The sequence below is a fragment of the Haliotis asinina genome, chromosome 9 (genome assembly GCF_037392515.1).
Source record: "Haliotis asinina isolate JCU_RB_2024 chromosome 9, JCU_Hal_asi_v2, whole genome shotgun sequence".
NCBI lineage: Eukaryota > Metazoa > Mollusca > Gastropoda > Lepetellida > Haliotidae > Haliotis > Haliotis asinina.
In genome coordinates, this window is record NC_090288.1 from 55,451,466 (window position 1) to 55,467,883 (window position 16,418).

The 16,418-nt window shown below is 43.3% G+C and overlaps 1 protein-coding gene across 1 annotated transcript; it reads left to right on the plus strand.

The window, feature by feature from the left end:
* The first annotated feature begins 2,064 nt into the window (after window positions 1-2,064).
* LOC137297333 (DNA-directed RNA polymerase II subunit RPB1-like) lies at window positions 2,065-3,979 on the plus strand. Its single transcript, XM_067829344.1, has 2 exons — window positions 2,065-2,117; window positions 3,031-3,979. Exons 1-2 carry the CDS (start codon window positions 2,065-2,067, stop codon window positions 3,977-3,979), a joined length of 1,002 nt encoding a protein of 333 aa, XP_067685445.1.
* The last annotated feature ends 12,439 nt before the right edge of the window (window positions 3,980-16,418 follow it).

Sequence of the window (16,418 nt, forward strand, 5' to 3'; positions counted from 1 at the left end):
TTAGTGAGTGAGTATGATTTTACGCCGCTAATAGTAATATTCACGCTGTATCACGCCGGGCTTCACGGCACCCGTGTGGATAATCGAACCCTGGTCTTCGGTGTGACGAGCGAGCGCTTTGACTACTAGAGTACCCTACATCCCCATGTCTCAATAAGCCATGTTCCAGCAAGATTCCGGTGGTGTATCTGACATTGTACCTGCGTGGAAATCCAAACCGGGACCTGCGGCAAAAGTGAACGCTGCATGTACCCACCGACTGAATATACATCAATACTAGTACACATATACAAGCATGAGGGCAAGGTAACATGTTGGGTATTGAAAACGTCTGTCTGTGATTCACCGATCTACAAAGCGTTCGTGCAGAAAAAGACAGGCGTAAGTCTATTTTTACCTTATAGGGTCCTAGCGTTAAGAAAGCTTGTGAATTGGTGCCAACATATGGAAACGTATAAGAGCCACAGCTTAAAACAATAGCACCTACAAAAATATTTACATCTGCGTAGAAAATACATTTCAGAAGCTAGAACAGACTCACATATATATAGAAAATACTTACATTTTCGTACAAATTGCTTACGTAGTAGAAAATACTACGTTGACTTTACTTACGTCTTCGTACAAATACGTAGATTTACGTGAAAAATGCTTAAATCTAGATGGTACTTACATCTGCGTACAAAATACTTAGATTTAGTTGGAAATGCTTACATCTACGTAGATAATACAAATCCATCGACAATACTCACACTTGGGAGGAAATTATTTCTCTCTGTGTGATGGTTCAACTTTATTTCCAGGTAGATAAAAAAGGTATATTTTAGACTTTGGCCCTTATAGGATTCCATACAAATATGACTGTGCGTTTGTGTTTGGAGCAAGGGGCAGTCTGTAAGGTACATGCCCTCCGTATCAAAACCGTTTGTTTTAGTAGACATTCTCCATGTGAACCCGTCGATAAACACTCCAATTTCTGACCTAATTTGAATAGCAGTGAAAGGTCTTGCCAAGATGTGCTGTCAAACGATTACATAACAACAAACATCCCAACTGCCAAACCAATTGGTACTTAATAATTCAATTCAGTCTCGTCACATCCACCATAGATGTAAGGCTCAAAGGCCATATACCGTCAGAGCTGAGTGCACGTTAAGTGGGGCCCAATACTTGTGCTTTACCCGCTCAGGCTAAACAGCACGGAGCAATCAGCACGTGAGAGAATTCGACTAGACGGGATTTGCGCCGTTTGAGTGGTTGTCGGGAGTGCTGATTTAAAGTTGTGGGTATGGAGGGGTAATAGTCTTGTAAGGGGTAAATTTAACACATCTACACATGGTCTGCTCCTAAATCTTACCTTGAGATTATCTAGAAACGCTTTGATGAGGACACTTGTGCTTTATGCGTTACGAAGGGAGGACTTCTGACGGAACAAGAGGGATACAGATGTTCATATAGACACAAATACACACTCGATGAAGGTTTCTATAAGTTTTTTTAATTGAATAACCCTTTTAATGTTTAATATTTCAGCCAGCCAATTTATTATAGACATTCATGTGTGACTACACACATACGAAACCCAATAGCACTGGTCTTCACGTTACCTTAAATGGGTATTTGGCTCCGAGGATATTTGATGAAGTGAGTTAGTTTTAGCGACGTTTCATGCCTTTGCAGTTTGACTTAAAATTTGTTACGAATATATCATCCTCTTGTTGTTTCAACACCGTAAATGTTTAATGATGTTGATCAACAGGATCCCCAACTGCAACAATAATATGTTGGCTGCTTCTATCCGTGTATCATAATCGGAGTGAGTGAGATAAGTTATACCCATGTGGGGAATCGAACTGGGGTCTTCGGCGTGACGAGCGAACGCTTTAACCACTAGACTACTCCACCGCCCCACAATCGGTGGATCAAACCAAGATCAACAGTGTGATGTGATTATGTTCACATCACCGCCTTTCGAAATCAATCGAGGCTATTTCTGTTTAATAATGACGTTGTCCTTGAAATCATTTTTTCCAAGGCTGTCAGTAGATGTGTGTGGACATAAAAATGTCAGAGGTGAAACGAGCTACCCAGGTGTGTCGTGTTGTTCGAGGTCAGGGGTCAGGGGTCACATTCTCGTGTCGACATGGTCACTTGTCACGGAACCACGAGTGAAGGATAATCCGTCATATGTGCTAGTCTGAATGATGAAGTCACAAATGGTGCCACCAGATAGTGTCACATGTCACACCATGTCAAATAATACCAGGGAACGTTCAAGCCAGAAGCAAAATATTGAAATGTTCAGCGTCCATGTTTTGAATAGTAGGTCTACCACTGATGTATAGCACATTGCTGACATATTTGGGTGGCATCCTGGAAGGGGGAGGGACAACAGCACCGACTACCAGCTGCATCATTCAATAGCCTTGAACACGCCATCAATACACAAGGCATTCAATGTCCTAGAGTTACCTTACATTACTCCTCTGCTGTGCAACTTCAATGCGCCTGTCTACCACACCTGAAATATATATCCACTTTTATATAGCTGTTATAATCACTGACTTGCGTGCACTATATGATATGATGCATTTGGTACCTGAGCGTGAACCACGATGACCACACACTTCCCAATAGTTCGCTCAGATATTCAGACACTCAGGTGCTCCCAAGTTCCCCATAATGCCCTTGCAGCTCACTATTATATCCAGACTGATCCCCAAAATATCCTTGACGTTCCCCAAAATACCCTTGACGTTCCCCAAAATATCCTTGACGTTCCCCCAAATACCCTTGACGTTCCCCAAAATACCCTTGTAAGCTCCCCATAATATCTTTGCAGTTTCCGGTAATGTCTTGCAGTACCTATAGTTTCTAAATCTGACCTTACAGTTCTTTGTAATGCCTTGTAGTAATGTCTGTACTGCTGGTGGACCCACCCATAACCTTGAAGGACCTATTGCTAATTATATCTCGCGTATCGATAACACTCCTTTGTAATAATTTGCACAATGTGCAAATCCTTTGCAGTACACTACAAGACCCAAGCAGTACACCACAAGAACCATCCGGCACACCACAAAACTCCTCCAGTACACTACAAGACCCATCCAGTATACCTACGACCCACCCAGTACACTACACAACCCATCCAGTACACCACAAGACCCATCCAGTATACCTACGACCCACTCAGTACACTACACGACCCATTCAGTACACCACAAGACCCATCCAGTACACTACACGACCAATCCAGTACACCACAAGACCCATCCGGTACACTGCACGACCCATCCAGTACACCACAAGACCCATCCAGTACACTACACGACCCATCCAGTACACTACACGACCCATCCAGTACAGCACAAGACCCATCCAGTACAGCACAAGACCCATCCAGTACAGCACAAGACCTATCCAGTACAGCACAAGACCCATCCAGTACACTACACGACCCATCCAGTACACCACAAGACCCATCCAGTATACCTACGACCCATCCAGTAGACTACAAGACCCATCCAGTAAACTACGCTATCCATCCAGTACACTACAAGACCCATCCAGTAGACTACAAGACCCATCCAGTACACTACAAGACCCATCCAGTACACCACAAGACCCATCCAGTAGACTACAAGACCTATCCAGTACAGCACAAGACCCATCCAGTACACTACAAGACCCATCCAGTACACTACAAGACCCATCCAGTACACCACAAGACCCATCCAGTAGACTACAAGACCCATCCAGTAAACTACGCTATCCATCCAGTACACTACAAGACATATCCAATACACCTAAGACCCTTGTCGAACGTATCAACACCCAGACAGGCTACACCAACACCGTTACAACATTCCGACAACACCCTTGCCTCATCTCCCCTTGCAGTACCCCATACTACTGCAGTGACCCTGTTTTTCAGATCAGATTTGAACTTTGTTGTGGTCATGAGCATCTTGAGTGATAGTGGAGGGTTGTTCCAAAGATGGGGAGTTGCGATGAAGAACACTCTATCATCCATTCCTGTCAATACCCACAGATACCTGCACACACTACCCACAAGGCCATATCATATAGGTGGTCTGTTAGTTGACCTATCAGTTCTATCAGTTGCATTATGGGAACATCTGTTTGGAATTCTCTGTTCAGATGTAGTGGCCTATATCTCTTATATCGCCGCGGATCCAGAATACTGCCTTCATCGCACTGATGTAGAAGATACGGAAGACAGTTCAAGATTTATGACTTGAAACTGAATGTTCTGACTATTGGGAAGCCATTAGGCCATTCTGTCCGACATTGCTCGCATGGGTTCTCACAGTAAATTTCTCATTAAGCCTACTTTCACCAGCAATGATCACAGCACAGACATAAGCCCTGGTTTCAAATATTGATGACAACGTTTTCCTTCACCGTCAAAAGTAGGGCATAGCGACATACATATGATTGTTGTCAGTGACACCAGCTAATGTTCTCAGCCAATTAACCTCAAAATACCTTTTTAGGCTCATGATCATAATAACATCCCCGTTTTGTGGTATGCTATTGACAATAGTGACAGGTGGTATTCGTGACGTAATCATCAGGACACTGGATATTGGACACTACTGGAATGGTGTGTGAGATACATGTTGTAAATCACGTAGACACTTGTTTATAGTTTAAATATATTAACCTCTGACCTTGTAAAATTCCTCAGATGCTGCAATGTGTTGAAACAAGTCATATGTAACTACATAACAACAAATATTGAACCGAGGATCCAACGACTCAGAATAGTCATTTTTTAAGAAGGTACGCATTCCGATTGCAGAGGACACTTTAGCCTGTCATACAGACCCTGAAGTAAATACATCAAAGCCCAGGCAAGTCTAGAGAATGTGGCAAGTCTAGATTTACAAAGATCAGGCTGAAAATAAGGAAAGTCTCTTGGCCATATTTCAATAAATTTTGGTGTCTTTTTTTTTCCTATGATTTACTTTTTCTGTAAATTATGCTGATTGCTGAGACTAGATCTTAGTCTAAGGACACGTCAGTGAGCAGGATCAAACGATACTGAGTAAGATAACCTCTTGTCGAGGAGCGTTCGATGCATCAGGTAACAAATACCTTGGGTCCACTCCACAAAGCGAACCAAGCGGTACGACTATCTCAGTTCTCATAAAAGCAATGCACAGACTTAAGGCCTTCATAGAGCTACTTACGCTTTGCGAAGCGGGCCCTGTGAAGTACAAAAATGTTGAATTTACTCATACAGGTTTCAGGTAACACCTGTTTTGTGACACAGTAGAACTATATGGTCCCCGTTGTTGCCTGTGAGGTGTCTGTTGCCCATGGCCTTGATGTAAATGTTTCTCTGGATACCAACATGGCGTGCTCTACGTACAGACTACATGCTGCGCCAACTTCCACAGTCAGTCTCTTTCAACAGTCAGTCTTCAGTCTTCTAACTGAACCTCACCATAATCGTCAGTGGTCAATATTGCCATTCAATCTCTCGTCACTACTCAGTCTTCCCACTCAAAGTATTCTCACTGGTATGTTTACCAGCACAACCTCCTCAAAGTAACCACTCCTCCCACTACTCAATCTCCCGTCACTACTCAGTCTCCCCACTCAACCTCCTCACAGTAACCATTCCTCCCACTACTCAATCTCCCGTCACTACTCAGTCTCCCCACTCAACCTCCTCACAGTAACCATTCCTCCCACTACTCAATCTCCCGTCACTACTCAGTCTCCCCACTCAACCTCCTCACAGTAACCATTCCTCCCACTACTCAATCTCCCGTCACTACTCAGTCTCCCCACCCAACCTCCTCACAGTAACCATTCCTCCCACTACTCAATCACCCGTCACTACTCAGTTTCCCCACTCAACCTCCTCACAGTAACCATTCCTCCCACTACTCAATCTCCCGTCACTACTCAGTCTCCCCACTCAACCTCCTCACAGTAACCATTCCTCCCACTACTCAATCTCCCGTCACTACTCAGTCTCCCCACCCAACCTCCTAACAGTAACCATTCCTCCCACTACTCAATCTCCCGTCACTACTCAGTCTCCCCACTCAACCTCCTCACAGTAACCAGACGTCCCGCTACTCAACCTAGTAACAGTAACCGTTCTTCCTGCTACTAAACCTCCTCACAGTAACCGTTCTTCCCGCTACTAAACCTCCTCACTGTAACCAGACGTCCCGCTACTAAACCTCCTCACAGTAACCAGACGTTCCCTACTAAACCTCCTCACAGTAACCGGATGTCCCGCTACTAAACCTCATCACAGTAACCGGATGTCCCGCTACTAAACTCCTCACAGTAACCAGACGTTCCCTACTAAACCTCCTCACAGTAACCGGATGTCCCGCTACTAACCTTCTCACAGTAACCAGACTTCCCGCTACTAAACCTCCTCACAGTAACCAGACTTCCCGCTACTAAACTCCTCACAGTAACCAGACGTTCCCTACTAAACCTCCTCACAGTAACCGGATGTCCCGCTACTAAACCTCCTCACAGTTACCAGACTTCCCGCTACTAAACTCCTCACAGTAGCCAGACGTTCCCTACTAAACCTCCTCACAGTAACCGGATGTCCCGCTACTAACCTCCTCACAGTAACCAGACTTCCCACTACTAAACCTCCTCACAGTAACCAGACGTCCCGCTACTCAACCTAGTAACAGTAACCGTTCTTCCTGCTACTAAACCTCCTCACAGTAACCGTTCTTCCCGCTACTAAACCTCCTCACTGTAACCAGACGTCCCGCTACTAAACCTCCTCACAGTAACCAGACGTTCCCTACTAAACCTCCTCACAGTAACCGGATGTCCCGCTACTAAACCTCATCACAGTAACCGGATGTCCCGCTACTAAACCTCCTCACAGTAACCAGACTTCCCGCTACTAAACTCCTCACAGTAACCAGACGTTCCCTACTAAACCTCCTCACAGTAACCGGATGTCCCGCTACTAACCTCCTCACAGTAACCAGACGTCCCGCTACTAAACCTCCTCACAGTTACCAGACTTCCCGCTACTAACCTCCTCACAGTTACCAGACTTCCCGCTACTAACCTCCTCACAGTAACCAGACTTCCCGCTACTAACCTCCTCACAGTAACCAGACTTCCCGCTACTAACCTCCTCACAGTTACCAGACTTCCCGCTACTAACCTCCTCACAGTTACCAGACTTCCCGCTACTAACCTCCTCACAGTAACCAGACTTCCCGCTACTAACCTCCTCACAGTAACCAGACTTCCCGCTACTAACCTCCTCACAGTAATCTAGGGTCAGTAACTCATCTTATCCTCACTGCTCAGTCAAGTCAATCTTCCCACTCAATCTCCCACAATAGCAATTCGTCACATTAAATCTCTCGTATAAGTATCCCCACCATATGCAGTTCTTTCAGCTCAGTGTCCCTTCAGTAACTGGCCGTCTAACTCGACCATATTCAAATACGATTGGTTCAAGTTTGGGTTAAAATCAACTTATCACAAGTTTAGAGCTTAATCTGAGAACATTGTCTTTATATGACCCTCTCTTGTAAACTTAGACAATACAGTTTTACATCAGGAAGAACTTTTCTGTCCACGCTTCCGAGGCCCGTCATTCGGATATGGTGATTTGAACATATACTTTTGAGCAGCTAAATTTTAAGGTGCAAAGCTCTATTTCAATCTGTCACTTATTTACACCTTTACCCTCCCATGCCTGTACGTGCAAATGTCTAACACTAGTAGGCCGGTCTCCTTACGATACAGAAATTGAGGTGTGTGATCTTATTCTCAAACACACAGTGGGTGAACAAAACTACAAAACGGTTCTTTTACAAGCAATTTTCTCAAGAGTGTTTCTTGCTACCCCCAAATTATATTCAAACACAGCAAACGGCTTGTTGAGGTTGAAAGTACATGCTGATGACGAGCGTCTATTGACTCTCGCTAGCTCCTGTCTGCCCCATCGAGTGACGGTGGGATATCTTGGGGCCTCCAGGTAGGTAAACGCATACCTATGTAGGATGTGCGCAGGGTATGTAATTGTCCTAATTATGCCGAGGAATTCAAGGCTACACAGGTAAGTATAGGCGGCCTACAAGTAGGTCAAAACCCTAGATTAAAAACGAAAACTCCTGTAAACACTGGAAGACTAGTGTTTGCGCTGAGCACTTGTTGTGTGATTCCGCGGCGATCGCATCCCGCACATTTTTGTGTCGCATTAGTTTTTTCAGCTCTGTCAATCTGTTGGCTGAGATTGATTCACGAACGCAATTGTTTTAATTTTTTTTGGCTTGAAATTTTGATATTCCCTGCAGGTGCGCTGTTCATTGTGGGACGCGTTGTCATTGTGGTGAAAGTGTCATATGTTCCAGTCTCCTCCATCGAAACAGATGCATTCGTTGAACACGGCATTTCATCTGTTTTTCCTCTCACTCTCTCTATATATTAAGACCAAGTTCTGTTCTATGTACTCCCACTCGCCCTCCACACTAAGACCAAGGTCTACTCTTGGTACTACCACTCGCCCTCCACACTAAGACCAAGATCTACTCTTAGAACTTCCACTCGCTCTCCACACTAAGACCATGATCTACTCTTGGTACCTCCATTCGCCCTCCACACTAAGACCAAGGTCTACTCTAAATACTTCCACTTCCCCTCCACACTAAGACCATGATCTACTCTTGATACTTCCACTCGCTCTCCACACTAAGACCAACATCTACTCTTGGTACTTCCACTCGCTCTCCACACTAAGACCAACATCTACTCTTGGTACTTCCACTCGCTCTCCACACTAAGACCATGATCTACTCTTGGTACTTCCACTCCCCCTCCACACTAAGACCATGATCTACTCTTGATACTTCCACTCCCCCTCCACACTAAGACCATGATCTACTCTTGATACTTCCACTCGCCCTCCACACTAAGACCAAGATCTACTCTTGGTACTTCCACTCGCTCTCCACACTAAGACCAACATCTACTCTTGGTACTTCCACTCGCTCTCCACACTAAGACCAACATCTACTCTTGGTACTTCCACTCGCTCTCCACACTAAGACCATGATCTACTCTTGGTACCTCCATTCGCCCTCCACACTAAGACCAAGGTCTACTCTAAATACTTCCACTTCCCCTCCACACTAAGACCATGATCTACTCTTGATACTTCCACTCCCCCTCCACACTAAGACCATGATCTACTCTTGGTACTTCCACTCGCCCTCCACACTAAGACCAAGATCTACTCTTGGTACTTCCACTCGCTCTCCACACTAAGACCATGATCTACTCTTGATACTTCCACTCCCCCTCCACACTAAGACCATGATCTACTCTTGGTACTTCCACTCGCCCTCCACACTAAGACCAAGATCTACTCTTGGTACTTCCACTCGCTCTCCACACTAAGACCATGATCTACTCTTGATACTTCCACTCCCCCTCCACACTAAGACCATGATCTACTCTTGATACTTCCACTCGCCCTCCACACTAAGACCAAGATCTACTCTTGGTACTTCCACTCGCCCTCCACACTAAGACCAAGATCTACTCTTGGTACTTCCACTCGCTCTCCACACTAAGACCATGATCTACTCTTGATACTTCCACTCCCCCTCCACACTAAGACCATGATCTACTCTTGATACTTCCACTCGCCCTCCACACTAAGACCAAGATCTACTCTTGGTACTTCCACTCGCTCTCCACACTAAGACCATGATCTACTCTTGGTACTTCCACTCGCCCTCCACACTAAGACCAACATCTACTCTTGGTACATCCACTCGCCGTCCACACTAAGACCAAAGTCTACTCAATGTACTTCCACTCGCACTCCACACTAAGACCAAAGTCTACTCTATGTACAGTCACTCGCAGTCCACACTAGGAGCAACGTCCACTTTACTCTCAAACTCCTTACGTCAACAAACTACTATACACAGAACTACCGTCTTCACTGAGCACAGTGGTGTCTCACTTTAACATGATAGAACCATATCAACTGATTGTAATTACAATGCAACAATCATACTAATGTTACTAGTCAGTATTGACCCCAATCATCTGTGTTTTATGACCAAAAGGACATGATTAAAGTTGACGTAACCTCACCTTACAGATCCACCCTCCACCATGCAGGGTATTTTATCGCTATTCTGATGTGGAAAATACACTAGACCAGCTCTCTACGTCTAGAATATGATATGAATAAGATTTTAACATAAAACTTTAGGAATATGCGAAAAGATTTGTTATGGGAAGTTACTGATATGTGGAGTCATAAAGACATCATGTCACAAAGGAAGCAACTGGGTTGAGGATATTTATCATGAAATTCATGCAAAATACACCGGATAATAGACGGTGGGAAAGATCACAGTACTTGAAAAAAGACCAAGCTCATTTCTCTGTGAAGGCTTCAATTTAATATCCCAGACGTATGGGTCTCTTGTAACACGTACCTTCAATGTAAACAGTGTGTCTTATGGCCAAGGTTTGAAACATATTTAAAATATTTTTGGAAAGAGGAATTGCCTCTACGAGTGTTAATAAATGCTGCAATAGAGTATTTCACCCGTCAATATAACAGATGTTGTAAAGCTAATGAGACACCTAGGAGCACATGTCACGATAGCGTGAAATTCCTACACGCCGAAAAAAGGCATACTTTTAAATTTGTTTTAATAAATGCGTGTGATCTCATAAGCTTTGCGACATACACTTCAGAGTTTGCATAATTAGGACGCGAATGAGACTGTCGAGTGTCTAGAATAACAAGAATTTATTTTTAGAAAGCGTAAACATTAATATCACCCGATTTATTGACAGCAGGTCAAACACTTTCCAAATGACTACAATCTGAACGTGTGCATTCCCTCGGCGGGACGGTAGAGCCTCTGTAGCAGAATGTATTGCAGCATGGTCGGACGACCTTTACACATTGCCGCTCTGTATTTAATTGATGTTTTCAAGAGCTCATGCAAATATTTACATCTGTCATAATGTCGTTTCCTTGGAGAGCATTAGTTAAAACATCTTAAATAAATCTCAATCCATTTATAAGTAGGGTACAAGTTAATAGAGACCTACCGGTTAGATGGTTACAGGTGCGGGGAAATGCATTGGTCATTTACACAATATTACACTACAAACACCGCGCATAATGTCTTTAATGCAAACACTCTTTAACTTAGCTGTAGCTGAAGGATTTACATCTCCCACCCCCCTTGCTGTCTGTAGTCTACAACTCTTCTACTACACACCTGCCCATGACGGAACAAACAGAGACGAGAACAGCATCACGAGATCTTCTGTCACTCTTCTCTGAAGGAGGGACAAAAACACATGTGCATTTTTGCCTCCGACGTCGAAGAGTTGACGGTGAGTCTGGCAAGAACTGGTACGTATTGTGACAGGCGCCCACCACCAAGCCTCAAACCTTTACATGCTATTCGTGGACAGCCCGTTCTGTTTGGGCTTGCGTTGTTGTACTTTATATGATTAATTTGCTCTTGTTGTATAAAGAAGGGGAAGTAAGCGTTATATTTCTCGATCAAACACAACCTTTGTGTCGTAAACTACGGCCAAAGAAGCTTAAACTCTCGAGCCCCGAGGCAAAAATGCAACCGACAGTTGAAGGTAGGTTTCGGGCTATTAAAGCGAATTGACTAGCAACAGCTTTAAATGGTGGAAAGGGTAAATACTACAGAGAATAAGAAAGGGAAGTGTTAGTATCTCAGCGGGTAACGTAACGCTTCAAGGGAAAGTGTTGTCGAGCTTGTATACCAACACACTAGCAAAAGTATACCTGGAGATTATTGGCGGGGCCCTACGCCCAGCCGTTACACCAACACATCGCCGGTGTGGTCCAAAACGTCCTCGACGAAGAATATACATGCCAGAGGTTATTTTCTAATAAACACCGACTTCAGAGAAAACAAAATAAATATAAAATCATTTCAGCATTATAAATTAGAAACGCAATGCTGTTATTACTATAATGTTTGAAAATGTGAACATACTTAAAAATAGGTTGTGATTAATAGTAAATAGATACATCAGTATTATGACAAAACCCGTCCACCTGTATCACTTTGTACTTTATATAGCCGCCGATAAGTTTTAAAACTTAGCTAATAAAGAACTGAACTGAATTGACACACCATCTAATGTCATCACTACAAACGATCTGACATGTATGAAACACGATATGTCTTAAAATACCGCTCAAAATATGTTAAGGACGACCCACTTCTTCGAAACCACTATAGTTGATCTGTCATGCTATGTGAGAATTAACAATGGTAGCATGAACAAAATCCTTATTTGCGTTGAGTAACATGCATTAACAGATTTAACTATGAAACGGTCGGGTTCTTGAACTGAAGATAACGTGGTAAATTCATTAATGAGACAAGATATTCACTAAAATTCCATTGTAAGAAATCATCCATAGAGTTTATGCAAAAATGATGCCTCATCCATCATACAGTACATAGATAAGACAGCAATGTAATTACATCGACATGCCACCAACCAAGACTGAACGCCCCTCTCCCTTCAAATCCCACTCTCCCACCCCGATATAGAAACCGTTAGGAGAACAAAACCTTGAACTCTGACGAAAGCGGGGATTGTGTAGACCAGCATATAGCCCCTATATGACATGTATAAAGTTATAAGGGGAACCTTCTTGTCATTTTAAGCCCAGTGAGTGAGTGAGTGAGTGAGTGAGTGAGTGAGTGAGTGAGTGAGTGATAGGTTTGTCACAGAAAAAGATCACAAGAGACAACTGCAACCACATAAACGTGACTTACGAAGCATAAACACAAATGACTCGGGTCCGACGTAACAGATATAGGACATGAGTCACAAGCAGCTAAATGGTCACAAGGTCTGCACAGTGAGGTCAGTATTAGGAAAATGCAGTGTCATGATGGATGTATTGTTTCATCTTCATCTTTTCCCTGAGACCGTCAGGGAGCCTCGTGGACCATGACGAGGTGTAAAGGACACGACGCATGACGGGGTTTAAAGGACACGAACAGCTTTCTCCGTCACAGCTCAGGTATTCGCCTAGGTCTCGAAAATTTTGATTGGTCAGTGAATCATCTTTCTATGCGCTAATTTGATGCTTTTATGGTTATTGTCGGTGAACAGAGCGGTTGCAGTTTACGTAAGGCATGACCTTGTTGAAATAGCCTCAAAACCATCACCGGTAGAGGGACTTGACAACACCTTGTGATACAGGAACCTGTAGCCTACAAGTTTAATATGCACCGTTCCCTAGAAGACGTCCCCAAACCACAGTTCATTTTAACATTTAATGAAGATTTAACGATGTGGTTTGTGAAACAATTTATTTTGTTGATTGCAAATATTATAACCAAATACAGGAAGCAATATCACATTCTCAATTTGATATTTTACCTTCAAGACAGTTTTATCGGGTGGTTACCCCCTTAAGAACGCGCCACATGTGCTACAAGGCGGATGCAGTGTTTGATGAAAGCAGCGCGTCGCGTAAATCTCTAAAGCAGATCGTTGTAACTTAAGACAGTTGGAATCTCACAGACAGTTACTGACACTCAACACTTAAATGCTCCTAAAACGCTACAAAGGACGTAAGAGACAATACTATTTGGATAAACAGATGATTGCATTGGGATATGGACACCTAACGTGATCGAGAATCCACGAAACTGATGTTTTTTGCCAATAATAATCGGGTTACGGTAGGGAATATGTGGGTGAAGATTCCTGCAGTGAGCATAGAGGTGAAGGTTGTTGCGGAGACTATTATGTGGTCTCTGGTTGTTGTAAGATGATTGTTGTTGCAAGGAATAGTAACTGAAGGTTGTTGCAAGGAATAGTAACTGAAGGTTGTTGCAAGGAAGGTTGTTGCAAGGAATAGTAACTGAAGGTTGTTGCAAGGTATAGTAACTGAAGGTTGTTGCAAGGTATAGTAACTGAAGGTTGTTGCAAGGAATAGTAACTGAAGGATGTTGCAAGGAATAGTAACTGAAGGTTGTTGCAAGGAATAGTAACTGAAGGTTGTTGCAAGGAAAAGTAACTGAAGGTTGTTCCAAGGAATAGCAACTGAAGGTTGTTGCAAGGAATAGTAACTGAAGGATGTCGCAAGGAATATTAAGTGAAGATTGTTGCATGGAATAATAAGCGAAGGCTTTTGCAAGGAATATTTAGGTGAATGTTGTTGCAAGGAGTATTTAGGTGAAGGTTGTTGCAATGAATACTTAGGTGAATGTTCTTGTAAGGAATAATAGGTGAATGGTTGTAGGAAATATTTTGGTGGTGGTTGTGGCAATGAATATTTAGGTGAGTGTTGTTGCAAAGAATAGTAGGTAGAGGTTGTTGTAAGGAATAGTAGGTGAATGTTGTTGTAAGGAATATTAGGTGAATGTTGTTGCAAGAACACAAATACATCCTGCTGCAGGCTACAGTTATCATCATGAGGATTACAAGGATGTTGTATCGTCGGGTTAAATTATTTCAGAGGACACAGTTCACTGGACCCCGAGGAACTTTATACGACAGAACTCGATACTGGGACAGTAGCATCTGCGGACTAGCCCTTTGATACATACTTTGTAACCATTAAATCCAATCAATAGGTGACGTTTCACTACTTAGGCAGGTGTGAGTGGGGAGACATTCCGACCCCAGGGATACACAATAGGTAGTATGTAATTCCCGTGCCCCAGTGGCTGGGGTGATGCAGAAGAAAGCTACATCACCTGTAACCTGTCTATGGCGGGTGCTAATAGACCAACCCCTCACCTGAAGCCACTGAGCAGGGCACAATATTCTTAATATGACACAACATTCAATTAGTTTTGGCTTATATATCACCCTTTTTAGAACCCATGGTAATTTAACCTCCGGCTTGGCATTGTTAGCGACATATATTACACCAATTCATTCGTGGATTAACTGGCTTATTTGCTCTTTGAGGGATCTCCCCTCTGTGTGTTATCACCCCCAAACGGCTCACATCCTTCAGGCTCGGTTTGAGAGCCAAGAAAGCTATACAGTCTCACCTGAAATAGAGTTTATGAAGCGAGAAAAATCCTTTTGCTGTTTTTATAAGCACATATGCTTGAAAGCCGTGTTTCTTTTAAAACGACTTAAGCTAATAGGGAGCTACCACTGGGAGCCGAGATACACGTAATACCTTTAGGGAAGCAAGAGTGCGATTAGGCAACGCCTGTGAACATCTCCTTGACGCAGACCACCACAGAGGTTGACGAACCCTTTCAACATCTGTATGACAACTGTAAGAGTCACAAGAATAAAATCTCCGAGAGAACATTCTGTAATTTCTGAATTGAATTCCCTTCATTTGAAGCGGTAATGTGGCTGTGGTGACAATGATCTCCCGCTGGTGGGGTGTTGTTGTTGGACAATAGTATTGTGATGTCGGTCCGGACCTCCCGGAATTCAGAAGGGGAAATGATGTTTACCCCAATCCTACATTCAGAAGTCATTCACACCGTTCCTTATTCAAAATGACTTTATTGGTTTTTAATGGAACGGGACACATGCGAGTCGTGTCTGCCATGGGCGCATTTGGTGTTTGGCATTCCACCCCCATTTCTGTTCGTTCTCGAGTTGTTGTTTGTCTGAAAAGGGATCAGGGCTTACAAACTCTATTCGGAATGAGACTTATCCTGGGATAAAGGCTTTTGAAAAACATAAGGGTCACCACGCGCCCTTGGTTGCTAATCACTTGGCACTGTAGACAGTTTCTCTGTCGTGTTGCCGCAACACAGACACACGTGTACAATAAAAGACGTTCTTTGTGAAGGTATGGGAGGACAATCAGTTTCTGTCCGAGTTTGTACAATAGTAAACATTGTACCACTGAGCGTTAGTCTTAAATCTGTTACCCACCTAGTAGCTTGAAACTTAGCTCTGTTTTGGTAAACATCGAAATATAAAAAATGCATTGTTCAATATACGGGGCATCAACATGAAATACGTTGTAAGGGTCCGACTATTCACACTTATAGAAATTAAAAATATTTGGGTTCTTTTGCCGTTAGACATACATGCTGTGTTGAAATGATACTCTTTTACGATGAAGTATGAGGGTATCCAAATCTCGCGACTTGGAAAGAAAGTTGAATCTGAAGCTAAAGCATTCAGTTTGTCATTACGTTCCAGGCAGTTATGTGTGGGATCCGGAGCTTTACATGTGACATTATCAACGTTATTGTTGTGAATGTTATCTTTAACTTCGACGAACCGATTTACAAAAACTATATTCAGTACCCGTAATCGTCTTTGCGCCCCTACAACGCCTAACAACAGCCCATGGACAGTGTCCGTAGTCGTCCTTGCTCCCTAACACCGCCTGACAA

Coding starts and splice junctions, on each gene's coding strand:
- LOC137297333 (XM_067829344.1), top strand. CDS start 2,065: ATGTCAGAGGTGAAACGAGCTACCCAGGTGTGTCGTGTTGTTCGAGGT. Junction 2,118..3,030: donor CGTGTTGTTCGAGGTCAGGG/GTCAGGGGTCAC, acceptor AATCCTTTGCAG/TACACTACAAGACCCAAGCA.